General features: G+C 33.4%; 1 protein-coding gene across 2 annotated transcripts in view; it reads right to left on the reverse strand.

Annotated features, from left to right (window-relative positions):
* Positions 1 to 18,664, reverse strand: part of LOC135199193 (E3 ubiquitin-protein ligase TRIM31-like) — a 47,858-nt gene extending 29,194 nt beyond the window's left edge. Inside the window, exons 1-3 of one of the 2 annotated variants that reach the window (XM_064227073.1) lie at positions 18,583 to 18,664; positions 17,474 to 17,620; positions 16,080 to 16,366 (exon numbers count right to left, since the gene is read on the reverse strand). In XM_064227073.1, the coding sequence (XP_064083143.1) occupies positions 16,080 to 16,366; positions 17,474 to 17,517 (331 nt within the window). In that variant the 5' untranslated portion in view covers positions 17,518 to 17,620; positions 18,583 to 18,664. Of the gene's footprint in view, positions 1 to 13,831; positions 13,930 to 16,079; positions 16,367 to 17,473; positions 17,621 to 18,582 lie in introns of those variants that run through there. The other variant, XM_064227077.1, reaches the window with a different exon arrangement.
* Positions 18,665 to 19,144: the final 480 nt, after the last annotated feature.

Below are 19,144 nucleotides of genomic sequence, written 5' to 3' on the forward strand. Positions count from 1 at the left end.
TTAGTAAGATCTGCGTAAGGTAAATAAATAGGGCAAATGTTTACTACACTTATTCTGACTGATATGTAAAGGGGAAAAAACTTGTAGCTGTGGTTTTTTTCTTATCAAGTGGAAAGGAAATGATACTAGCATAGATATTATATATATATATATATATATATATATATATATATATATATATATATATATATATATGTAGTATATATATATATTTGTGTGTGTGCGGGTGTCAAATATTCATACGCACATTTATATATTTGTGTTCGAACGCAAAAATAAAGCAAGCAAGTATACATTTATTTACCGGATACTGATAAGTGCTAATAGAGATAAGCTATATATAGAGTTATTATTCAGAGAGAGAGAGAGAGAGAGAGAGAGAGAGAGAGAGAGAGAGAGAGAGAGACTAGCCAAATGACATTTGTTCACATCTCTAGAACCTCCTGTTTACTACAAGCCCCTTTGAGATCCGATCTCCCGACGCATCTTTTCGACTTCATTGACAAATAATCAGATCATAACACATGCATTCTGGGACAATGAGCGTTGCTGAATGATGGACGACTTTCATTCACTAAATGCTCTTGACGTATACGCAATCAAGTTGCCAGTGACGAAGATATAAAAAGCTAAGAATTTAATTAGTCAATTAAATGTTGTTTATATATAACCGTTCATTCTTCAGATGCTCTGAGAGCGGGGATAATTAAATGTCAGAAAAAAGGAGTTAATTTAATAGACTAATTAGATGTTGCCTAATTAAGCAAATATATATATTAGATGCTCTTGAAATTGCGGACAGGTGAGTTGCCACACAGCATAAAAAGAAAGGAATTAAATAACGGTATTTTCATAAAGTAGACACTTTAGACGTAAGTTGCCACTTAGTGTGGTCTTCTTACTAGTCGTTCGTTAGACACTTCTAAAGCTGGCAAAGTAAAGTTGTCACATAGTTAAAGACAGAGAATTTAATAGATATAAACTAAAGCTGGCCTGTAATCATTCAGGCTCCAGATGATTTATAGGCTATGACAGTTGAGTTGCCAGAGAAGAGAGAGAGAGAGAGAGAGAGAGAGAGAGAGAGAGAGAGAGAGAGAGAGGCTAATAAGATAACCAAATGTCTGTCGAAAAATGTTAGTAAATAGTTCAAACAGTTAGTTACTTTCAAGCTTTATCTTAATGATATAAATTGTCTTTAATAAAATAAACTCGAGAATTATCATAATAAAGGGGAAGGGGGGTGACTAGAAGAGGGAACATAACACAAATCAGTGGGAATACAGAAGCAAAGAGAGAATTCCATAACTTGCCGTTAGAAACAAAGTAATTGTCAACAAACAGATTTAATCAGAGGAAGAGCTGATCTGAATATGTGTGAGAGGTGGTAGTCCGTCGGGTGATACACGTGCTGTCTAAGAGGACTAGGGATAGGGTAGAACCAGTTGTCCTTTTAAGCTACAGTTGTAATTTCGTGTTATTTTTATTTATTTATTTAATTATTTATTTATTTATATATTTATTATTATTATTATTATTATTATTTGAGACAACCATCAAAATAGTATCATTAGTGTTAATTATTATTATTATTATTATTATTATCATTATTATTATTATTATTAGTATTATTATTATAATATATTATCAATAATAATAATAATAATTATTATTAGTATTATAATAATTAATAATAAGTAATAATAATAATAATAAGTTATTATTTTATTATTATTACATGACACACTATCAACAATACTATCATTAGCACTACTTTTTATTATTATTATTATTATTATTATTATTATTATTATTATTATTATTATTATTATTATTACCCAAAATTTCGTTAACGAACTGCGAAGTACACTTTCAGGAGAGAGAGAGAGAGAGAGAGAGAGAGAGAGAGAGAGAGAGAGAGAGAGAGAGAGAGAGAGAGAGAAGGCTAACTATAGCGCGCCTGTATTTATAGTTCCACTTCCTCCCAAGGTTAGAGTCGGACACCGCTACCTTAACACAGCAGATGATTGCGTCATCACCTCAGAATCTATTACAGGCATCGGCAGCAATAACTAAATTTCAACTTTTTAATTAAAATCAATCCATTAAATTACGTAACTGATTTCAGAGCACGATTACACTTCAAGATGAGTGGCTGATTCAAGTGTACTTTACAAGGTTTAATTTAATTATTATTATTATAATTTATTATTATTATTATTATTATTATTATTATTATTATTATTACTACATGCCTCTGCTCTTACTGTCACCCACGACTGTTGCATAACAACCACAGTTAAATTCACTCGCTTAAGTTAACAGAAACGAACCTGGGACATTTGTCTGAATTCAGCCATCGTCGGGGTACAGAACAGGAGAAAGCGCTTGGTACTTGGGGCTTGGTACTGACCTTCTGCCGACTAATTTTCTGTGGTACTTGCATATATATTTATATATATATATATATATATATATATATATATATATATATATATATTATATATATATATATAAAGACACGAGCATGTCTCGCATATCTAGAGATTCCAGCCAAATCTATAATTACCTCCTTGGGAAAGTGATATACTAATTCTGAACGCCTCCCAAATACGTGAATGATTGACGTACGTCAACAAGGCATAACTCATTAAGGTCGTCGTTCCATGTCAAATGACAGGGAGATCGTAACCTATCAAAAGTAAATGCCAGGATGTACACATACGAACGCACTCGATTAGCATAAATACCCGCATTTAATTAAGTACCCGTATCTATTTAATTGAGGAAGACAAGAATGATATTTTCAGTCACTTTCATTCTTTTTACTCAATGGAGAAAGACAAGAATGATACTATCGGTCACTTTCATTCTTCTTACTTAATTGAGGAAGACAAGATTTCAGAAGACAAGAATGATATTTCCTGTCACTTTCATGATTTTACTTATTTGAGGAAGACAAGGTTTAGGAAGACGAGAATGAGATTTTCAGTCACTTTCATTCTTTTTACTTAATTGGGGAAGACAAGGAATATTTTCAGGTTTTTCACTTTCAATTCTTTTTACGAACTGACGAAGGGACAAGGATGATTTTTCAGTCACTTTCATTCTTTTTACTTAACTGACGAAGACAAGGATGATATTTTCAGTCACTTTCATTCTTTTTACTTAATTGACGAAGACGAGGATAATATTTTCAGTCACTTTCATTCTTTTTACTTAACTGAGGAAGACAAGGATGATATTTTCAGTCACTTTCATTCTTTTTACTTAACTGAGGAAGACAAGGATGATATTTTCAGTCACTTTCATTCTTTTTACTTAACTGAGGAAGACAAGGATGATATTTTCAGTCACTTTCATTCTTTTTACTTAACTGAGGAAGACAAGGATGATATTTTCAGTCACTTTCATTCTTTTACTTAACTGAGGAGACGAGGATGATGTTTTCAGTCACATTCATTTCTTTTTACTTAACTGAGGAAGACAAAATGATATTTTCAGCCACTTTCATTCTTTTTACTTAACTGAGGAAGACACAAAAATTGATATTTTTCAGTCACTTTCATTCTTTTTACTTAACTGAGGAAGACAAGGATGATATTTTCAGTCACTTTCATTCTTTTTACTTAACTGAGAAAGACGAGGATGATGTTTTCAGTCACTTTCATTCTTTTTTACTTTTAATCTGACGAAGACAAGGAATTGGATATTTTTCAGTTCTTTTTTACTTATCTGACGAAGACAAGGATGGATATTTCAGTTTTTACTTTCCTCCCTTTTTAATTAACTGAGGAAGACAAAAATTATATTTCAGTCACTGTTCATTCTTTTTACTTAATTGAGGAAGACCAGAATATTTTCAGTCACTTCATTCTTTTTACTTACTGACGAAGACAAGGATGATATTTTCATGCACTTTCTTCTTTTTTACTTATTGACGAGACGATGGTGATATTGTTCAGTCACTTTCATCTTTTTACTTAATTGACGGAAGACGAGGATGATATTTTCAGTCACTTTCATTCTTTTTTACTTAACTGAGGAGACAAGGGATGATATTTTCAGTCACTTTCATTCTTTTACTTAACTGAGAAAGACAAGATGATATTTTCAGTCACTTTCATTCTTTTTACTTCTAACTGAGGAGAACTAGGAATGATGTTTTTTTCGTCACTTTCATTCTTTTTACTAACTGAGAAGACAAATGATATTTTTCATCCACTTTTCATTCTTTTTAACCTTAACTGAGGGAATACAAAAATGATATTTTTCAGTCACATTTCGTTCTTTTTACTTTAACTGAGGACGACAAGGATGATATTTTCAGTCACTTTCATTCTTTTACTTAACTGGGAGACGAGGATGATGTTTTCAGTCACTTTCATTCTTTTTACTTATCTGACGAAGACAAGGATGATGTTTTCAGTCACTTTCATTCTTTTTACTTATCTGACGAAGACAAGGATGATATTTTCAGTCACTTTCCTCCTTTTTACTTAACGAGAAGACAAGGAAAAATTATATTTTTCAGTCACTTTCATTCTTTTTACTTAACTGAGGAAGACAAAAAAAATGATATTTTTTCATCACTTTCATTCTTTTTACTTAAACTGATGACGAGACAAGGATGATATTTTTCAGTCCACCTTTCATTCTTTTTACTCAACTGAGGAAGCAAAAATGATATTTTCAGCCACTTTCATTCTTTTTACTTAACTGAGGAAGACGAAGGATGATATTTTCGTCACGTTCATTCTTTTTTACTCAACTGACAGACAAAACATGATATTTTCAGTCACTTTCATTCTTTTTACTTAACTGAGGAAGACAAAAAAAATGATATTTTCAGTCACTTTCATTCTTTTACTTAACTGGGAGACAAAAATGAAAAATATTTTCAGTCACTTTCATTCTTTTTACTAACTGAGGAAGACAAGGATGATATTTTTCAGCCACTTTCATTCTTTTTACTCAACTGAGGAAGACAAAAATGATATTTTCAGCCACTTTCATTCTTTTTACTTAACTGAGGAAGACAAAAATGATATTTTCAGTCACTTTCATTCTTTTTACTTAACTGAGGAAGACAAAAATGATATTTTCAGCCACTTTCATTCTTTTTACTTTTTACCTTTACTGAGGAACACAAAATGATATTTTCGCCACTTTCATTCTTTTTACTTAACTGAGAAGACAAAAATGATATTTTCAGTCACTTCACATTCTTTTTACTTCTTTTTAACTTGAGGAAGACAATAATGATATTTTCAGCCACTTTCATTCTTTTACTTACAGAGGAAGACAAAAAATTATATTTTTCAGTCACTTTCATTCTTTTTACTTAACTGAGGAAGACAAGGATGATATTTTCAGTCACTTTCATTCTTTTTACTTAACTGAGGAAGACAAAAATGATATTTTCAGTCACTTTCATTCTTTTTACTTAACTGACGAAGACAAGGATGATATTTTCAGTCACTTTCATTCTTTTTACTTAACTGACGAAGACAAGGATGATATTTTCAGTCACTTTCATTCTTTATACTTAACTGAGGAAGACGGGGATGATATTTTCAGTCACTTTCATTCTTTTTACTCAACTGAGGAAGACAAGGATGATATTTTCAGTCACTTTCATTCTTTTTACTTAACTGACGAAGACAAGGATGATGTTTTCAGTCACTTTCATTCTTTTTACTTAACTGAGGAAGACAAAAATTATATTTTCAGCCACTTTCATTCTTTTTACTTAACTGAGGAAGACAAGGATGATATTTTCAGTCACTTTCATTCTTTTTACTTAATTGACGAAGACAAGGATGATATTTTCAGTCACTTTCATTCTTTTTACTTAACTGAGGAAGACAAAGATATTTTCAGTCAGTTTCATTCATTTTACTTAACTGAGGAAGACAAGGATGATATTTTCAGTCACTTTCATTCTTTTTACTTAACTGAGGAAGACAAAAATGATATTTTCAGTCACTTTCATTCTTTTTACTTAACTGAGGAAGACAAGGATGATATTTTCAGTCACTTTCATTCTTTTCACTTAATTGACGAAGACAAGGATGATATTTTCTGTGTCGACTTTTCATTCTTTTTACTTAACTGCGAGGACAGAGATATTTTTTCAGTCAGTTTCATTCATTTTACTTAACTGAGGAAGACAAGGATGATATTTTCAGTCACTTTCATTCTTTTCACTTAATTGACGAAGACAAGGATGATATTTTCAGTCACTTTCATTCTTTTTACTTAACTGAGGAAGACAAAGATATTTTCAGTCAGTTTCATTCATTTTACTTAACTGACGAAGACAAGGATGATATTTTCAGTCACTTTCATTCTTTTCACTTAATTGACGAAGACAAGGATGATATTTTCAGTCACTTTCATTCTTTTTACTTAACTGAGGAAGACAAAGATATTTTCAGTCAGTTTTTTCATTCATTTTACTTAACTGACGAAGACAAGGATGATATTTGCAGTCACTTTCATTCATTTTACTTAATTGACGAAGACAAGGATGATATTTTATGTCACTTTCATTCATTTTACTTAACTGACGAAGACAAGGATGATATTTTCAGTCACTTTCATTCTTTTTACTTAACGACGAAGACAAAGGATAATATTTCAGTCACTTTCATTCTTTTACTTCATTGACGAAGACAAGGATGATATTTTCAGTCACTTTCATTCTTTTTACTTAATGACGAGAACAAGGATGAATATTTTCCAGTCACTTTCATTATTCTTTTACTTAACTGACGAAGACAAGGATGATATTTTCAGTCACTTTCATTCTTTTTACTTAATTGACGAAGACAAGGATGATATTTTCAGTCACTTTCATTCTTTTTACTTAACTGAGGAAGACAAGAATGATATTGTCGGTCACTTTCATTTTTTTTACTTAACTGAGGAAGACAAGAATGATATTGTCGGTCACATTTATTCTTTTTACTTAACCCTGAGGAAGACAAGATGATATTTTGTCGGTCACATTTATTCTTTTTACTTAACTGAGGAAGACAAGAATGATATTGTCGGTCACATTTATTCTTTTTACTTAACTGAGGAAGACAAGAATGATATTGTCGGTCACATTTATTCTTTTTACTTAACTGAGGAAGACAAGAATGATATTTTCAGTCACTTTCATTCTTTTTACTTAACTGACGACGACAAGAATGATATTGTCGGTCACTTTCATTCTTTTTACTTAACTGAGGAAAACAAGAATGATATTTTCGGTCACTTTCATTCTTTTTTTGACTCAACTGAGGAAGACAAAAATGGATATTTTCAGTACACTTCATTCTTTTTTACTTAACTGACGAAGACAAGGATGATATTTTCAGTCCTTTTCATTCTTTTACTTAACTGACGAAGACAAGGATGATATTTTCAAAGAAAAAAGAAACAGTCACTTTCATTCTTTATACTTAACTGAGGGAAGACGGGGATGATATTTTCAGTCAACCTTTCAATTCTTTTTTACTCAACTAACTGAGGAAAGACAAGGATGATATTTTCAAGTCACTTTCCATTTCTTTTTACTTAACTGACGAAGACAAGGATGTATGTTTTCAGTTCACTTTCATTCTTTTTACTTAACTGAGGAAGACAAAAAATTATATTTACCATTTTTCTTTTCATTCTTTTTACTTTTTAACTTGAAGGAATGACAAGGAATGACAAAAATTATTTCAGTTTCAGTTTCCATTCTTTTTATAATTTTGACGAAGACCAAGGATGATTTTTCAGTTTTTCACTTTCAATTCTTTTTTTACGAACTGGGACAAAGACAAGGATGATAAATTTTCAGTTCAGTTTCATTCTTTTTTCCACTTAATTGAAACGAAGACAAGGATTGGATATTTTCATGTCAACTTTATCATTCTTTTACTTAATGACGAAAGGACAAAGATATTTTCAAGTCCCAGGTTTCATTCATTTTTAACCTTAACTGAGGAAGACAAGGAATGATTATCTTTTTCAGTCACTTTCATTCTTTTCAAACTTAATTGACGAAGAACAAGGATGATCATTTCCCAGTCACCTTTCATTCTTTTTTAGCTTAAGCGAGGAAGACAAAGATATTTTCAAGTCCCCGAAGTTTGTTCCCCCCCCCAAATTTGGATTTTACTTAACTTGACGAAGACAAGGATGATATTTTCAGTTTTCACTTTCATTCCTTTTTTACTTAAAGCTGACGGAAGACAAGGATGAATATTTTCAGTTCAGTTTCAACTTTTCATTCTTTCAATTTTTAAACTTAATTGGACGAAAGCAAGGATATCTTTTCATCACTTCATTTTTTTTACTTAAAACTGACGAAGGACAAGGATGATTTTTCAGTCACTTTCAATTTCTTTTTTACTTATTAAACTGACGGAAGACCAAGGAATGAATAATTTTCAGTCACTTTTTTCCAATTATTTTATTCTATATAACTTGATCGAAGAACAAGGGATGATATTTTTCCAGGTCACTTTCATTCTTTTTTACTTAATTGACAAGAACAAGGAAATGACCATTTTGGTCAAACATTTTTTCAATTCTTTACTTAACTTGACGAAGACAAGGATCATTTTTCGGTTTTCACTTTCATTCTTTTACTTAAACTTGACGGACAAGACAAGGAATGATATTCTTTTTCAGGTTCACTTTCATTTTTTTTACTTTTTAACCTGAGGAGAACAAGAAATGATATTGTCGGTCACATTTTTATTCTTTAACTTAACTGAGGAAGAAACAAGGAATGATATTGTTTCGGTTCACATTTAATTCTTTTTACCTTAACTTTGAGGAAGCAAGAATGATATTGTTCGTTTGTTTTCACATTTAATTCTTTTACGAACTGAGGAAAGACAAGGAATGATATTGTTTCATCACAATTTCATTTCTTCTTTTTTACTTAACTTGACGGAAGACAAGGAATGAATTATTTTCCAGTCAACTTTCCTTCTTTTTACTTAACTTGACGAACGACAAAGGAATTGATATTTTGGTCACTTTCACTTTCATTTTTACTTTTTAACTTGAACTGAAAGGAAAACAAGGAATGATATTTTCGGTCACTTTCATTCTTTTTACCTTTAACTGAGGCAGACAAGAATGATATTTTCAGTGACTTTCATTCATTTTCCGAATTTCAAAGGAAAATCTAACGCAGCTGTTGCCCAGTGCTGAAGAAAGCAAGAGAAAGGACAAGAAAGGAAGATGGGTGGGGGATGAACTACGGATAAAACGGTCGATAAACTTTCTCTGAGAAGAAGGAGGATTGTAAGTCGGGGAAAACAAGGGAAGGAGGAGAATGTGAAAGCCTTTAAGTGGAAAAGATACACCAAGAGCCTCTCATTATTATCATCATTATTATTGTTGTTATTAATATCATTTCTTTCTTCACCTGGCCCATTAACGAGTTCTAACGAACCGTATTTGTCAGAACGATCTTCAACGACCTCTTGTTTTTAAATTTAACCATCCGTACAATGTAACTTATTGTTCAATTTGGACTGAAGATGAACCCAGGGAAGGGTTCGAAAGCTTTCTGTAGAGTCTTAAAAATTATACACGGACTCTTAACAATTATTATCATTATTATTATTATTATTATTATTATTATTATTATTATTATTATTATTATTAATTATAAATACTCATAGTACCTTGAGTCTTGAAATTGAGAAAGAAATCAACTTTTGTGTATAACTATGTACTCATACATATACTTTACTGTGGATTTCTTTCTCCACTATCATCATTATACCATCGCTCAAAAAATTACAAATTCACCAGAAAGCGACCAAAAATGGCCATAAACTCATAAAACAAAGAACATCCCACGCTATGGAATATGGTATTTGTATCAAAATATGAATGACAGAAAGAATGTTGTTTCTGATTTAGCTGACCTTATGCCAGCACGGGCTCTTGCTCATAGAGCAGCCAGTAATGATAGAAAGAAGGGAAATATGAAGTAACGATTAAAATAACACCCATCTGGACTGATACCAACATCAACGTTCATGTTATTCCGTAATACTATTCAGTCATTCCGCAAACATAACTGATCAAACATACTTTTTCGGATATAATTTTGTTCGTCTTATTATATGAATTTTTGGAACTTATCAAAGGGATTTTTGAAGCATAAACCTTGAAGTTTGTTAGGTTTTACGGAAAGGGATGACCTTATTTTTTCTTGTTAAGGTTACAATCCGAACCCTCCCTTCCACCCCCCCCCCCTCTCTCTCTCTCCTCTCTCTCTCTCTCTTCTCTCTCTCTTCTCTCTCTCTCTCAAGTTTCAGCTTTATACTACAAAGAGAAATAATGGTAATAACATCCCCACTGACATTAAAATACGTCAAAGAAAAAAAAATTACGTATATATAGTACATATATATATACGTACTTACATTTGAGTTGCTCAGTCCCCCCCCCCCCCACACACACACACACACACACACTATTCTACAACCTGGGACTACCTCCCCAAAATCGACTAACTAACAAGGTACATGTTTTACTGATCAGGTCAACAGATACGACATTATCCAAATCGGGTGAAGTTCCCATATTTATGTATCTTTTTGGAATCACAACTAAAGCGCTTCTGTGGGACGTCGTCAACATGTCCGTAACACGATTAGCTTACCACGGACCTCAAGGTTTTCATATCTGTCTATCTCCCTATCTATCGATCTATCTCTCTCTCTATTTTCAATCACAACTGGAACTCCTCTGTGTGGAGTCGCAAACATGTCGCTAACTCGATTATGTTACCACTCACCTCGAATTTTCAATATCTATCTGTCTATCTATGGATTTAGGTTTCTATTTAATTCATTTTGAATCACTACCTGAAGACTTCTGTGTGAAGTCAACAACATGTAGCAAACACGATCAGCTTACCGCAGACCTCAAGGTTTTCATATCTGTCTATCTGCCTATCTATTGATTTATCTCTCTATCTATTTTCAGTCACTCCCTTGATACTTCTGTGGGACGTCGTAACCACGTCCGTAACACGATTAGCTTTCCACAGACCTCAAGGTTTCCATATCTACCTATCTATCGATTTATCTCTCTATCTAGTTTGAATCACTACCTGAACATTTCTGTTTGAAGTCGCAAACATGTCTGTAACACGCTTAGCTTAGCAGACACTTAGAGAGTTCAATAATAATCTAATCTATCTATCATCCTTTCTGCTCTGAATCACACTAACTGAAGACTTCGTTGTGAAGTCGTGGACATGTCGGCAACACGATTAGCAAGCCACACACACCCCGAAGGTGAAGATCTTTCGGCTGCGTGAGATCAGAACGCATAAACCATCTGAGTGTTTTACTCGGCAGCTCTTTATAAGTAAACACGTGCAACGCAGATCCGACTTCGGTTGAGGGGAAAAAAGGCAGAATCCAAACATACACATTGCCTCACGTGCGAGGGCCATGTTAGCCTGGTGGGTTTAATTAGGATGGAGAGCGTGTTAAGTCTCGTTTTTTACTTCTTCTTCTTCTTTTTTTAGGCCTATGGTAGAAAAACGGTATAAGGTCTTTGTGAACAAAAAAATTCGTATTATTTTTCTATTATATGTTTTTCACAATGAATTAATTAGGTTTGGGCCATGTTAGCCTGGTGATTTTAATTAGGATGGAGAGCGTGTTAAGTCTCGTTTTTTTTCTTTTTTAGGCCTATGGTAAAAAAGGGGTATACGATATTATATTTGTATTATTGTTTTATTATATGTTTTTCACAATTAATTAACTATATAGGTTTGGGCCATGTTAGCCTGGTGAATTTAATTGGGATGGATAGCGTGTTAAGTCTCTCTCTCTTCTTTTTTTTTCTTTTTTTAGGCCTATGGTAGGAAAAGGGTATAAGGTCTTCATGAACAAAAAAAAAAAAAAACGTTATTAATGTTATTTTATTTCTTTAAATTACATGAATTAACTAGGTTTGGGTCATGTTAGCCTAGTGGTTTTAATTAGGATGGAGAGAGTGTTAAGTCTTTTTTCTAGGCCTATGGTACAAAAAGGGTATAAGGTCTTTATGAACATAAACCGATATTAATATCGTTTTATTTTTTTATTACATTTTTTCACAATAACTAGGTTTCAGACAATAAATGCGGAATCCAAAGTTTTAATAGGTGACAGCTGACATTGAATTTCCTCTACCTCGTAACATAAAATGCAAATGGAGAAACAAATCAACAGTGATGTATGGGTACATATATTCAAAAATCAATCTCTACAAAGATTGAAAATGGGAATCGAACAAATTCCCGAAAGATCTCTGTGGAGATTTATTTTTGAATATATATTACTCATACATAACTGTGGATTTTTTTCTCAATTTCAAGACATTCTACGATGGATATTTTTCAGCAAAGTGCAAAATTCACTTCCAGTTTCAAATAATGAAAATATGAATCTACTGCACTTCAAGAAAGACAAACATCACTCTCACTCTGAATTTATATTAAAAAAAAAAACACCAATCGTTCACACTTGATAAGTGAACATTTGACCTCCACGCACTCTGAGTTTTAAAAAAAATCATACTTTAACACTGAACTTCCTGTATTTTTGTGGAAAACATCTCACATTACAGTAATTCCTAAACTGTTAACAGTACCTCTCACATGAGGATATATATATATATAATATATATTATATATATATATATATATATATATATATATATATATATATATATATATATATGAATAACTTGATCACGAAGTATATAAAAACGTGATGCTCTGTAAAATACCTTTAGATAATAGATATATATATAATATATATATATATATATATATATATATATATATATATATAAACAAAATTCAATACATGTTGACGAATTGGCTGACTTTTAGAACTGCTAATATCATTCCCAGTTCTGAATGTCTAAATACATTCGCACCTGACAGTAACTTCCTGTTCTTCGTAAAAAAAAAAAAAAAAAAAAAGCATGACACCTCTTTCTAAACTCGGAAATGAATAAGATATTTACAACTGACATTGAACTTGAAGTAACCCCATAAAATGCGCACTTCGCTACCGGTTCTGACAAAAAGAAAAAGAAAATAAAACTCTTTTTACTTTACACTTAAAATGAAAAAAAAAAAAACAGACCCATTCTACGCTCCGAAATTAGCAAAATATTAACAACTGACACGGCTACGGTCTGCTCTATGAACAAGAGCCCTTGCTGGCATAAGGTCAGCTTAATCTCCAACAACAACACTAACACTGAACTTGAAGTAATCATTAAAATACGCACTTCGGTCCTCTTCTGATATGGGGAAAAAAAGATAAAAAAGGCTATTATCTGGCACTGAGCTTAACCTAAAAAAAATAAGTGGAGCTAATTCTAAAATAGAGAAGTATTAAAATATTAACTACTGACACTGACCGTAAAGTACACCATAAAATGTGCACTTCGCTACCGGTTCTGACATAAATAAAATATTTTTAAAAATCCTCCTAACTGACTTTTCACTTAAAAAAGCGAAAAATGATTAAAATATTAACAACTAACACGAACTAAAACACTCCATGAAATGTGCAATTCACTCCTGGTTATAATATAAAAAATGAAACTATATATAAAAAAAGGCTCTTATCTGCCACTAAACTCAACCTAAAAATAATAAAATTGGACCTCATTCTAAACTCGGAAATGATGGAAATATTAACAACTGACACGGAACTTCTAGCACTTTATAAAATGCGCAGTTTAAACCCGGTTCTGACATCAAACTTAAAGAAAATAAACATCCTAGCTGACTTAACCCTAGACCTACCTCTAGATGGGAGGTATACTGGAAGAACCACTCTCTCACTGCCTCTCAGCTGCTACTGATGGGCAAAGAGGGGTTTCTATGGCCATCGGGCACCGACCCATCATGCAAACCCCCCACCCATCCCATACCCATTCCCACCCTTGGCATACCCAAGGCCACCCGTCCGCCCACCTACCCTCCGTCTCTCTCTCTCTCTCTCACACACGTTTTTTTTATCACATTTCATTCGCTTTCGTAATTGATTTTATTTACTTTCACGTCTTTCTCTCTCTCTCTCTCTCGGTTTTTATCATTCTTTATTCGCTTTCTTAATTCATTTACATTCCTCTCTCTCTCTCTTTCTCTCTCTCTCTCGTTTTTATCATTCTTTATGCGCTTTCTTAATTCATTTACATTCATCTCTTTCTTTCCTTTCGTCTTCCTCTCTCCTTTCATCTGCGTTTTTAATCAATTTCCATTCGCTTTCTTAATTAATTTATATTCATCTCTCTCTCTCTTATCATTTTCCATTCGCCTTCTTAATTCATTTACAGTCATCTCTCTCTCTCCCTCTCTCTCTCGTTTTTTATAATTTTTCATCTTTTTCCTTAATTAATTTTATTTGCATTCAGGAGTGTCTCTCTCTCTCTCTTTCTCGATTTTATCACTTGTCATTAGTTTTCTTACTTTGAACTGTTATTTTTAACAGCAGCCTTCTCGCCTCTCTCTCTCTCTCTCTCTCCTCTCTCTCTCTCCACAGATACGTAGTCAACCTTAACATTCTGTCAAGGTGCCACAATTTCTCAATAATCATAAGTCTTCCCTTTACTTCTCCTTAATCAAGACATATTTTACCCGTTTTAATATACAATTTCACGAATGTAACAAATATAATGTATATACATTTTGCACTCGTGGGGAAAACATTCAAGAAATGTTGCAATTACATCACATCGCTGTCAAATAAATCAGCTGATTAAAAATGGAGTCTCCTCTCACTTCCATCTGTTTACATTTTCTCTCGCTTCTGTAGCAATGTTACCAGACAATCGCGTCGTTCTGGCTACATACTCGGTCGGTCAGTGTAGTGGAACGGGTTATGGTAACAATGTTTGCCCGTCGGGCAGCTCCCGCTAGTGTGGACAGGCCCTTACGCACGCGAGAAAAAATATTTGGATACGCCGCTTTTTTATATAAATCATTTCTATTTATCGTTAATGACTTATTTTTATCTGTATCTTCCATACATATCTTCTACTGTATCTGCTGATTCTCTTTTAATCACATACAGGCTATTAAATTCTGGCCAGCTCACAAATTAATGGATTATTTTATATTTCTCATATACGTGCTCGCATTTTGAATAAAAATTATACTACAACTACTGCTACTACTGCTAACAATACTTCTATTACTACTGCTACTGCTTCTACTACTACTACTCTAGCTGTGGTTTATCACGGCACTATGCTTTCATGGTGCTGAAATATATATAATATAGATATATATATATATATATATATATATTAAATATTATATATTATATATATATCGGATATATATATATAATTATCTATAGTATATATATAGTATATAATATATATATATTATGGATATATATCTGGATATATCTATATATAATGATAATATATATCTATATATATCTATATATATATAACTCTTATAATTACATTTACATGGTATTATATATTATATGGATATATACTTATATTATATAATATATATATATTATATTATATTATAGATATATACGGATTCCAGGTGAAGACTTATATAAAAGCATACAGCAGGGTCCACCACAAAAACGACATCAAATAGGCCAACGTTTATTCTATATTATATAGAGATATATATATATATCTCTATATATATATAGATATATATATATATATATATATATATAGATATATATATATATATATATATATACTATATATATAGGTATATATCTATATATATATATATATTATATATATATATATATATAGATATATACATATAGATATATGTATATATATATATATGTATGTATATACATATCATCATATATATATATACTACCTCTATATTGTATATATGGAGGTGTATATATATATATATATAATGTATATATACAGTACATATATTGTACATGTACATAATGTATGTATGTATGTATGTATATGTGTATATATACAGTACATATACATATATATGTATAAATGTATATATATTAAGTATTCAACAAGTTAGGGACTTTCCTATCTACCTGTCACAATCACCAGCTTAGTCACTTCAATCAGTCCCTCCCATCTGACGACGACACCTCCTCCTTCCACTTGATCCTGACTTTGTCCCTCGGAATGTCCGAATCCCACTCCCCAAGGAGGACCAATCGAGCGGCGATTCGCCCAATCTCCGGGCACGATTGGGCGCCGTAGCCGTTGCCCCCCAGGGCGACTCCGAAGCCTTCTTCTACCAGGTCTATGTAGGGCTCGTAGTCGGGAGTGTGAGCCGTTATACACCCGTCGCCCGTGACTGCTTCGACTTCCAGACCTGGAACGATTCGTTACGAAATGTGTAGAGAGAAGAAACTCGAACAAACACGAACAAATGAGGAATAGAACAAGCAAGGGAGCCGTTTCAAAGGCATATCCCGCCTACTACCACTACTAATACTACTGCTACTATTACTACTACAGTAGATTCACATCAACCGTGCATTTGATGTCTAGGCCAGTCCCTTACGACGCTCCTGATTGACTGTTGGTAAGCCAATCACAGGGCTGGAAACCCTCAGTCTCTCGAGAGAGTTCACGCAGGTAGGATGCATGTTCCACCTATCCTGAGGGATACTTTTGAAGGACGTATATCCCTCAGGAGAGGTGGAACATAGATCCTACCTATGTGAACTCTCGGAAGAGACTGAGAGTTTCCAGCCCTGTGATTTGCTTATCAACAGCCAATCAGGAGCGTCGTAAGGGACTGGCCTAGCTAGACACCAGATGCCAGGTTGATGTGAATCTACTACTACTACTACTACTAGAAGCGTGGCACACACAGAGAGAGAGAGAGAGAGAGAGAGAGAGAGAGAGAGAGAGAGAGAGAGAGAGAACGTATAAATCTGCAAGGTGATTATTGCAACGTAGCTAAACTTGTGCACCAAAATGCAACTTCCCTGATGCAAATTTGCAACATAGCTCAAAATGAACATTATGCACGACCACCTGCCTAGTAAAATATCTAAACAGAGTTAAACTTGTGCAACAAATTGCAACTCAATTCATGAAATATTGAAAAAGAGTTAAACGTGAGCATCAAACAATGATGTCTTGGCAAGATATTGCAATAAAGCTAAACAGCTAAACACAGACACTAAAGATAGAAAATTGATGGCAAAATATAACAAAGCAGATATACAGCGCTTCAGAGATCATACTTATGTGATAAGATATTGAAACAAAGTCAAATTCGTGCATTAACGACTGCAACATTGCAAAGAACCTCATCAATGGAACACTGCATAACTTGTGCATCTCAGATTGCAAATCAAAATGTATATACTAATGAAGTTCTTGCATCACAGACTGTAACACAGAGTAAAAAAAATTGAAGCAGTGACATATTGCAACCCTTGAGCACCTAAGATTGCAAGTAACTTACCTGGTAAAATGTGACACATGAATTTTGCCAATTTTTCCACGCATTCCTGAATACCGCTCTGGAGTCTGAACCAGTTTGACACTTCGGGTAAAGTGCGTTTGATTTCCTCGTACATTCTGCAGTGGCCCAGTTTCAAGTACCAGTAGCCTGTCGGTGAAAAGTAAGAATGAGAGAGAGAGAGAGAGAGAGAGAGAGAGAGAGAGAGAGAGAGAGAGAGAGAGATTTTTCATCATCGCAGATTCCCACGTTGTAAAGACTTTACTTAAATTTCTGTACTTTATTTTGAATGAATAAGGGTGAAAAGTATGAGAGAGAGAGAGAGAGAGAGAGAGAGAGAGAGAGAGAGATTTTATCGGTGCAGATTCCCACTTTGTAAAGACTTTACTGAAATTTCTGTATTTCTGTACTTTATTTTGAATGAATAAGGGTGAAATGTAAGAATGAGAGAGAGAGAGAGAGAGAGAGAGAGAGAGAGAGAGAGAGAGAGAGAGAGAGAGAGAGAGAGAGAGAGATTGATTTCATCAGTGCAGATTCCCACTTTGTAAAGACTTTACTGAAATTTCTGTACTTTGTTTTGAATGAATAAGAGTGAAAAGTAAAAGAGAGAGAGAGAGAGAGAGATGAGGGAGAGAGCAGAAGTTCCCCCGAGGAGGAGAGAGAGAGATGAGAGAAGAGATTCAAACAGTGCAGATTCCACTTTGTAAAGACTTTACTGAAAATTGCTGTACTTTATTTTGAATGAGTAAGGGTGAAAAGTATGAGAAAAGAGAGAGAGAGAGAGAGATTTCATCATCGCAGATTCCCACTTTGTAAAGACTTTACTTCAATTGCTGTACTTTATTTTGAATGAATAAGGGTGAAAAGTAAGAATGAGAGAGAGAGAGAGATTTTTTATCAGTGCAGATTCCCACTTTGTAAAGACTTTATTAAATTTCTGTACTCTATTTTGAAATAAGGTTCACCTTTCTTCTCTCACTCTACTTCTTGTTATTGTCGCATAAAACATACACATACACACATATATATACGATACTTTCCATCTATGAATGCTTACAAATACAAAATTTGCAAATGGGTATATTTAATATCTGCAAGGAATCTTGACTCACCATCAGGATATAATATTGGTGGCAAGATGTAGGCACCGTCTAGGTTGTCAAAATGGAACTCCACGTCCATAGTTGGCATCGATCTTAAAATGAATAAAGTTATGAATTATTATTTTTGCTTCATTAGGTGAAAAAGAGGAAGTTAGAGCGGTTAGACAGCAAGGTAAAAAGCTTCAGAAAAATAAGGACATGATGTACATTGGTCTAAGTTGCGTTGAGTATATCTTTAGTGTTACCAGACCACTTAGCTGATTAACAGCTCTCCAAGGGCTGACCTGAAGGATTAGATTCCTTTACGTGGCTAAGAACCAATTGGTTGCCTAGCAACGGGACCTACAGCGTATTGTGGAATCCGAACCACATTATATCGAGAAATGAATTTCTATCACCAGAAATAAATTCCTCTGGTTCCGCACGGCCGAGCCGAGAATCGAACTTCGGACCACCGGATTGGTAGCCGAGCGCGAAAAGCACTCGTCCAACGAGGAACTACACAGGTGGAAATGGGAGAAAGACCCACAGATGAACTAAGAAGTGATAGTAAGAGAACGAACACAATTTA

Source organism: Macrobrachium nipponense, chromosome 23 (assembly GCF_015104395.2).
Source record: "Macrobrachium nipponense isolate FS-2020 chromosome 23, ASM1510439v2, whole genome shotgun sequence".
Classification (NCBI taxonomy): Eukaryota; Metazoa; Arthropoda; class Malacostraca; order Decapoda; family Palaemonidae; genus Macrobrachium; species Macrobrachium nipponense.